Genomic DNA, 9528 nt, shown 5'->3' with positions numbered 1-9528 from the left:
CTTACAATCTGCTGTAACTGGAGCCACTGACGTTTTCAGGGCCATCACAGGACGACAGCCACACTGGGTGTGAAGAGGTGTAGGTGGTGTGTGCAAGAGGTGCAGCTTCCTTTGGATGTTTGTCTTCTGTAAGTTTCTTCAACATGGCAAAACTTCTGATAATTTTCCTCCTTTCTGCAAGGGTGAGGACTTCCATGCTCTGAAAAAGCAGTCTGTATGTTCAGCATACACACCAAATGATAACAATGAGAAAGCAGCACTAGAGAAAGCAGCAGCACTCCCCTTGGGGTAGCACTCACCTTCTGAGTGCAGTTCCTGCCAGGGAGCAGCTGTACAACTGTCCAGTGGGAGGAGGGACAGAAGGGGGCCAGCTTGACTTAACATCCTGGGGTGGGGATCTTCTCCTTTTTTTGCTTTATGAAGGCTATAGTGTAAAAAGATAACGTGCATACAAATTCTATTAAGTTCTCTAAAGAAAAAAATCAGGAACTGCTAACATTTGGAGTTAGAAAACTTCTTCCAACCCTAAATCTTAAGATAAGTTATTATCTGAACCAGATTTCCACAAGGCTCATCTCTGCACTAAGCCAGAGGCTTTCCATCATTATAATCACGGCTGTGTTTGCTTTTTGATCTAAGCCATACTGAACTTCACAGGAAACATGTCAGAGGCAGCAAAGCCTAAGGCAATAAACTCCGCTGAAAGAAAAAGAAATCCTTTTGTCTGATTTGCCTAGTCTTCCAGATACCTAGAATTATAATTAAAGAGAGATTTTCTAGATAAAAAGTCCATGGAAATAGAAATAAAATTGCATAAAGGTATTTTTGAACTCCTAAATATTCCCCATAGTTCAAGGAAAGGATGTGATTCTTCCAGGAGTTAAGCATTCCTTTTTATCAGAGTATTCAGATAGTAATTCCCACACAGATAATAATATCTCCAAATGGAAGGCCAAACTACTACCTTAGCTGCTGACAAACATGGAGATTTGTATACAGCTAGATATACACTAATGTGTAAATGAAAATGTGTTTACATTTAGGACTGTGAATCACAGAAATTTATTCTTTTGAAATGTAGGGTATAGGTGGCTGGGAATAAGTGATACAAAGCAGCACAGGACAAGACCTGACTATGCCTGATCCTGCTGCTTTTCAGCACCCTTACATTATTCTGACAGTGCTGTTTTGAGACAAATAAATATGGTTATTCCTAGTTTTTCAGCTGGAGATACATAGCAGCTCCTGCTGTGAAGGTGTTTTCTGTAGCTATTCTAGCAATTCAGATGAAAATAGAACTCAAATATTGGTCCATTTCATACTTCCACATGCTTATCCACTAGCAATCCAGTGCTTCTAATCTTATGCCACGTCCTACATTAACTGCAAGACAGACTAATTTCAACCTGACAGTGAATTGTTCTGCAGGAATAATAGCCAGAGATTATAAACCTGTATGGAAACCCCCAACAGCCTCACCAGGTCTAACATTTGTCCGTGTGGTCTCTGCTCTTCTAGACCTTGGGGCTTCCCCAGGTCTTGCAGCTGATTTCTCCTGCTGTGGGGTGCTTTTTTTTAATCTCATAACAGCAGTGTTTACTTTTGCCCACTTGAACAAACATCTGTCTTCCACTAGACTAATGTGTCTGTGATCAAGTGAACAAAAAATAATGTAATGCATCTTCTATTGTAAAGCTTTTATACCAATTCTAGTACTGGGAGAGTTTTGTCTCTGCTCACTCATTTCCTCATTTATAAACAAACTTATCTGCTAGTGATCACAGTCCCTTAAACTACTTAGCATTTTAAGAGCAACAGCAAAGTGGTAAAGTGGTATGCTTCCTTATCTGGAAGGGGAGCTGGAAAAAAAATCCTTGAGGCATCTGTAAGGATGCACTTTAATTCTTGACAGAGAGGACTACTTGCTTCAACTTTCAGATCAAAATCTTCATTTTAGAACTAGCCTCAGAAGTTTCCATTGATAGTGGCTAAGTCATAAATGAATACTTAGTCTAAACAGTCACAGCACAAGGATAAGATTTCCTGAGGTGAGCACTACAAGTGAAACACCAAACTCTCTATTAATTGTGCATGAACTAACACCCATTTTGCTAATGAGCTTTCAGAAGGTATCTGAAACACTAGGGGTGTGAAGAAAATCCGTCAAGTATGTGGGCTTCTTGAAAATTCAAATGAGGATACAGTGACCTCTGTGCAGAGATGGGAATCAGAAGGCCAGTGTGCCATCCAAACTGCCTGGAGAGCCTAAAGCAGCTTTAAGCAGGAGCTTTAACTGTCCAGAAACCTCATATGGACTGCAGAAGTGAGGGACTCACCCTAACTGAACTCCACAAGAAAAGGCAGTGACAATGTTGCTTAATTGTAACATTGTTAGCATGTTTCATTATGTGAATGTGTAGCTCCGCCCTACTTTGGTGAAACAGATACCACACCTTTAACAAAAACCTAGAATCTGTGTTCTGAAAAAGAGACAGCAATGCTACAATACACAAAAGTTTATTTTTTTGTCTTTTCTGAAGGCAAAATATAATAGAACCTAACATCAATGTATTTTGTACAACAAAACAGTTTTTATATGAGAACAGACAATCCATGAAGAGATTTTAAGTCTTATAACTGCTTCCCTTTTTTATCATGCTTTCTTGTGGTCAACAAAAGGTTGGCACAGAAGATGTCATGGCAGTCAGTCAGTAGGCATGCTCCCTCAGATCCTTGTCAGCTGATGCCACAGGCTGGAGGGCAGGATACTTTCTACTTTTTCCATCACAAAATTTAAAGGGGCAAAGAGGGTGCTGAGAAACTGCAAAGAAATCAGATACACATTCAGATCAAAATCCAGGAGACAATACATGTCAAGAGAAAGCTGTCCAGTAAGATAAGATATTCGTGTGTGTTCCTCTGCAAAATCCTCCAACATGATAAAAATTACATAATTCACATGTAAAGACTTTCAAATTCTTGAACCTTGCATATACAGAGATTTCTGGATTTATCAGCAAAAAAAGCAAGAGCCCCATTTTTACACAGATCAAAGTGATGAACTACAAAAGTTTTCACACATCTCACATCCCAGACTGAAGCTCACTGGAGCCACTAAAAGCTCACCTAAAACCTACTGAAGAGAAAGTGAGGTTTTCCCTAACAGGGGTCTGCCAGACCACCTCACAAAAAACAAAAAGTGTGTCTTGAGATTCAGGTTTAAAATGATTCAGGGTGATCTATAGATCTGCTCTATATACTGAGGCATCATCAACTGTAATTTATCCTAACATACCCTGCATCACTGTCTAAAATTTATCTTAACATCCTTCTCTCTACTACAGAACACAACATTCAAATATGACTTCAGTATATTAGTATTCAGACAGGCATATGAAGATAATCAAGATGGAAACACTTTATCACAGGAAAAAACATTAGAAGCTGCATGTTGCAAAACTCAGGTATTCAAAGCACTCCTGATATACATCTTAATTTTAATTAATTAATAATACATTTGAGAAATACATATTAACTCTGATTTACATTGCCTGCAATTCAACTCATTACATATAACACATTACATACACCTGTGCTGGGGCCCTACATGGGTATGAGAGAGTACAGCATTTATGATGCTTATGCGTTTTAAAGGCAGTAGTAAGCACTCCAATTCTTTTTTTTTTTTTTTTTTGTCTTGGATGTGTTTGCAGACAATGCAGACACTACATCATGGACAACTTGTGCCTCATGGGAAAACCAGTAACACCACCACTGGTAATGTCATTTTGTCATAAGCACAGGTTGAAGGAAAAACTAACTGAAGCAGAACAGATATTTCAGCTCTGGTGCTAAAGGTCAAGCTGTATAACATGAGCCACAGCTGAATCAATGAAACACTGATTTACCTAATCTTAGAGACTGCTCTTTCTGTTTTAAATGGCTTAGCCCAAGGAGAAGCATTCCCTCTGGTTAAGCTCTGAAGTGCTTAAATAAATATGTTCCTTTAATTCTGGAACGTGCAAAAGGCACTTCAGAGATATCTTCTGCTATTTGAGCAGCACTTGTTTTATGTGGTAAGCTTGTACCATCACATCTACTTGAATAAAAGTCAGCTTTGTAACAAGTGCAAATTATATACCTGTTAGATCAATGAAACAAGAATAATTTGCCTGACAGTGATTTTCATTGCAATTCATAGGAATTTTGTTGCTCAAATAGTTGACTGTATTCTCTGAAAAACTCAGCAAATAATCTGAAGTTTAAAACAAGCCAAGTTTTTCTACACCTGGAAAATTAATTGGTCTACAAAATACATTTAAACTCAAGGATACCTGAACCTGACGTCCATATATTTGAGAAAATATGTTACAACAGAAGATATTCAGTATTTACTGGCAAAGGAATTCTTTACTATCCTAGAGTTTTTCTATTAGTGGATTTTTCATCTCCTAGCATGCTGGAGCAGTGATGTTCTTGGTTTTGCAAAGAAAAAAGTTTTGATTTAGAATAACTCATGGCTCTTCCCCTCATCTTCTAAAATTTGTTAATCCTTGGTCGATTAAAAAAGCAAAATTAGGAGAGACTTCTCTGGATGTAGTTCATAAAAATTATGAGGGAAGTATTGAGATTACTGCGTCCTTGGCAGTTCAGGAAAAAACACAGAAATTTGTCCAGGTTAACAGTACACTCTATTTCTGCTCATACTGAGAAGTTTCTATTGCATCAGTAATCACAGCAGACATTAGGATTACACAAAATAGAGGGGTTCTGCAAACTGTTTTTAGTTTATTTTAGTGGATGATATATGAAAATACTGATAGTCGCTTCTCCTACCAAGCCCTTTTTGGGCAAAATCACAAGATCAAACCTAACAAGAGAGCCATATAAACCAAAGACAAACAGCCAAGTCTTAGTGATTATCAACCTTGACAGTTGTGCATATATCCCCCTGCTCAGATATGGACTGATGCTTCTGACTATGCAGATATTTAATACCTGGCAGTATTTAGCTCAGCTTTTCCTGCACTGGTGTCTTTGTTTACCAGAAGGAAGCAGCAGCAGAGAATACTCACAGCTTTTGCGAAGACCCCCATAAGCTCTGGGAACTGATGTGTCAGGAGGGCGAGCATGGCTGTGAAAGAACAGAGTCCAGCAGTGAAGAGGATGAAGAAGGGAAGCTCTTTCTTGGGATAAACTGAAACCTCATGAAATGCTGTAGAAAAAGATATGAGAAGGGGAAGGCATTATACATTGAAAAAAAAATCAAAACACACCACCAACTAAAACCAAACCAACATTCTTACATAGTTTACATCTTTACGTAGTTTATTCAAGAAACACACAAAGATGCTTTTGAAGGAAGAAGATGGAAGTTCTGATACATTTAATGACATTAGTGTTGTGTCAGTTTTCTCTACCAAGTAATTCTCTCTAAAGATTGTATTTCTGGTTTACTCTGGTGCTACGTACAGGTTATTTTTGTCTTCCTTGTGTCAGCAATAACTATAATGCAGCTCTGCAACAGCTAATCCCAGAAGACAGACTTAGAAATAAAACATCAATTTTTTAAATGTACATCATTAACTAACATAATTAACTAAGCTGCATGTTTGCTAATGCTGATACACAGAGGGTGCAGAAACATGCCTGGGAGCAGGAGTAGCCCAGCCATATGGAAGCATTGCTGTAAGACCAATTAAAGAAGGCTGTAAAACTACAGCCTCTGTAACTGTAAATTTTATCTGTGTTTTATCTGCAGAGCAAGAAAAATTATCCTAAAAGCAGGACATACAAGCATGTATTTAAAACCTGGAAATTAAATGAAGAGTGAATTTTTAAGATGTTTGTTAATATACACTAATAGGAATACAGAAATTTCCTTGACTCTGGTATAAAAAATCCTTCACTGGTCTTTGGAAAAAGCAGCACTGAGATGATGATATCTAGAAATATTTATGACTCTTGACTCTGCTAGTTTGATTGGTTAAAAAAACTAAAGTAGGGATAGATTACGACTTCTCTTTAAAATAAATATAGAGATCAGAAATACCAGAACATGGACTTTGTAAGTCTAGGATGTCCTTCACTTTTTTTTTCCTTGCACTGCATTTTCAGTGCTTAGGCTCAACCCTGCTGTTCCAGTCTGTTATCCAGTCATGGCAGAAGTTTTGTAATTGTTATTTTTAATTTGGAGAGTCTATCAGATTGTTGTGTTCTGATATAATTCCAGATGACTCTCCCATAAAACACACACAATGAAAGGGTGTGGACAGGTATGCAAAACCCCTCTAACCACCTGTGTCTGTCAGGGTATGCTAAAGCCTTCCCTCCCCTAACCCAGGAGATTTTGCAGTGAAAGGCATTTCCCATAACTGCCAGAGCAGAACACACTGCCTGCATATGCTGCTAGAGTCCTGCTGTTAGCTTGTAACATTTGACAAGAATGATTAGTTTTGCATCTAAAAAGGGAATGCTGAGCTATTCTGCATGACTTTGTCATTCCTAAATCTCCTGACACTCCACCCTCCCCAGCTCAGCATCCCTCTGAGTAAAGCAAGCAGAACACTCTGAGAGGTGTTGTTATAATTAGGATGATTATAATGGGGTGGGGAGATACTGTCAGTTGCCAAGGATTTCTGCGTAATATCAGCAAGAATGTGCTGTGAAGGAGAGACTTGCAATGAGTGGATTTTCACTGTATTATTCTCACCTAATGTTTACTCATGCAGGCTTATAAAAAGAGGCAATACCTTTTTCAGCCCAAACCAGAGAGGTTCTGAATGAAAGACTACAAAGGGTGCAAATGCCTCAAAACCAGCCTTCCCAGCAGAAACAGGCTTCATTTTACTTGTTCCAGAACAAATTTTTCTTTATTCTTTCTTTGGGAGAAAGAAGGTAAGAGAAGAATCTTCTTCCTTGGATCAGCTTCATTTACCTTCTCTGCCCTGACCCTGCAAACTTGCGTGTGTTCCACTTGTGCTCACACAAAGTCCCACAGAGAGAACATGTGGGAATGAAGTATAACTGCAAGATTGGCTGCTTAGGCTCTTCTTCTGCATTCTTGTGCTTCACTGCATGCACTGCAATGAGTCTCATTAGCTTGGACTGTAATGCTCTTGAGGGCTGGATCTCTCTTTGTATCTTTACCTGGCACTTACCCAATACATGCCATAAATCCACATAAAATTTACTGAGATGACTTCGCATCAATCTCTTCATAATAGTACACACGCCATAACTTGAAGAAAACCCTTTGTTGCTATTTAAGACTACTTTTTGGAAAACGTAAGCACAGCCTGTCATGAGTACTAGCTGCAGCAATGATCCAGCTGTCCTCAAGCAAGCTGGAACCTGCCTTGGAATTTAAGTAGCTAGTGTGTCTACCAAAGATTAACAAGGCTGTGACACTGCTTTTGGTTTGATGGGATGTTAACCTAGATGAAAGATCAGTGTCTTGGCAAGAGAGAATAGCAAGATCTAACTGATTTGGATCTTCTTGTTAATGTCTCTCCCCGTCTGTAAGCTGTCAGAAATAATAAATACAGCCAATTATAATGAACTATGCTGAAGAGCTGCCTCTTGAACCATCACAGGAGCTCCAGAGGCTCACTGTCAATCTGGTTATTCTAATCCAGTGTACTCAATTTAAAAGGCATCAAAGGAGACTGCGCTGCAAGACTCAGGTAAACAATTCTTCAGTGTCAATCATAGGAAGAAAAACATTGCACATACATGGTAGTAGTTCTCTATCTGCAGTTTCTGTACAAATAGGGTAGGGGTAGAAAAGATGTCCTTTTTCCAGTGGATAGGGGATCATTCTGAAAGCTGAAAAGAAAACAGTGCATAAGTTACTGTGAATCATACTCAAGAATACATGCAATTTTGAAAAACAAACATAGAACAAAACATTTATATTTGGTTGCAAACAGCATATAAATTGCTTAATGGAATGCCAAAATAGCAATCTACATTAAGCTTTTAATCACAAAAACCTATGTTTATTTTTATTCTTGAGACAATGTTCATGAATGTCAGGTAAGACCACATTACAACGACATACAAAAATGTTTGCATAATGAAACCCATTATACTTCCAATTCCATAGCCAAATTTACACATTTTGTCTTAGGCTTTTAGGCTGCAGAATTTCTGTATTTCAGGGGAAAAAAGTGTATCTGATAAACAGGTATAGCCTACAAAAATGACCAGCCAAGCCTGTACATTCAGACCAATACTCACAGTCTCTGTGCATAGAATAATAGAAGTTTTCAATGGAAAAAATACACTATACTTTTTCCATCACACTCCAGCAAGCCAGGTAACACTGATGAGATGAGCTCTGAGGAGGACAGTTTTCCAACACAGTAATGCTTTCATTTTCTATTTAGCAATCAAAGATTAATACTAAATTATTAAACCCAGGTTCCTCTCATGCATGCTTTCTAAATGCAGTGGATCAAGTCAGGTTTCCAATATAAATCTTCATGTCATGGATTAAATAATACTTCATTTTATGAATTTTAAAAATTGAAAATAACAGAGAGGGAGAGAAATGGATTACTGAGTCTTGACAGTGCTGATGTCATAGGCCATCTGAGTGTGGTTTATGGAAACTTCAGAATACTTAACTGAAATATAGCTTTGCAATCAAGGCATCCTTTTCCATTATCCTATATATTATTTTCACTGTTAAAATGTCAACATGTTATTCTCACTACTCCTATGAATATCAGTCACTGAAGCAATATTTTCCCCAACAGATGTCCTAGAAGCACTGTACACTTCAGCTGTTAGGTACAGCCCACTGCCACACAATAGCACTCCATTATCTCTCACTCACAAGGCAACTTAAGAATTTGTCTAAACACACAATCCCCCAAGATTTTCAGCTGTGCACACTGCATTTGAAATTATGTTAGCTGTATTTTTCTGTAAAATTATATTATTGTATTTTTACTTGTTTGCTTCATTTAAAGCAATAGTAAAGAAGACAGAGATCTTGAAAGATTGTAACCCAATCTGGGTTGTAATGCTCTTCCAGCATTAACCACCCCTCTCCATAGCAACCCAAAAAGCCAAGTACAAATACAATAACCCAAGCTGTATATGATCTTAACACACAACAAATTTGAGTGTCTGTTCAAAAACATATGTGGAATGATGTTCAATGCTCATTTCTTCAAAATCTCTAACACAAGTTTTTCCTTCCAATTTGGCTTAATATTGCAACAGACAATCAAGCCTCTTCTGCCTTACCCTAAGCCACAATAATATTAAGATTTTAATCAAAATGAAATGGGAGGTAAAGATGTTGTTTTTACAAAACAAGTAAAAAAACTCTGGATAGATTTTACTCAATTTAAGCAGTCATGCTTGACGTGAGACCAGCTATGGGATATTTACAGCAAAACAATTTATTTAGCAATGTTATCTGCCATGGAAGGAATGCTCTGGTTCATCTGGATTGGTTTGTGTCTACGCAGATACCTCTCTGCCTTACTCCTTCAATATTGTCTGATCCTATTG

At 37.9% G+C, this 9528-nt stretch overlaps 1 protein-coding gene across 2 annotated transcripts in view; it reads right to left on the bottom strand.

Moving 5' to 3' along the window:
- Nucleotides 1-2501: 2501 nt before the first annotated feature.
- ST7 (suppression of tumorigenicity 7) overlaps nucleotides 2502-9528 on the bottom strand; it is a 134975-nt gene continuing 127948 nt past the window's right edge. For both annotated transcript variants that reach the window (XM_033058542.2, XM_033058543.2), the window contains exons 13-15: nucleotides 7735-7827; nucleotides 5076-5215; nucleotides 2502-2821 (exon numbers count right to left, since the gene is read on the bottom strand). In XM_033058542.2, the coding sequence (XP_032914433.1) occupies nucleotides 2726-2821; nucleotides 5076-5215; nucleotides 7735-7827 (329 nt within the window). In that variant the 3' untranslated portion in view covers nucleotides 2502-2725. The remainder of the gene's footprint in view (nucleotides 2822-5075; nucleotides 5216-7734; nucleotides 7828-9528) is intronic.

This window comes from Catharus ustulatus, chromosome 4, assembly GCF_009819885.2.
Source record: "Catharus ustulatus isolate bCatUst1 chromosome 4, bCatUst1.pri.v2, whole genome shotgun sequence".
NCBI classification, from domain to species: domain Eukaryota; kingdom Metazoa; phylum Chordata; class Aves; order Passeriformes; family Turdidae; genus Catharus; species Catharus ustulatus.
This window is presented reverse-complemented; position numbering and strand designations above follow the sequence as displayed.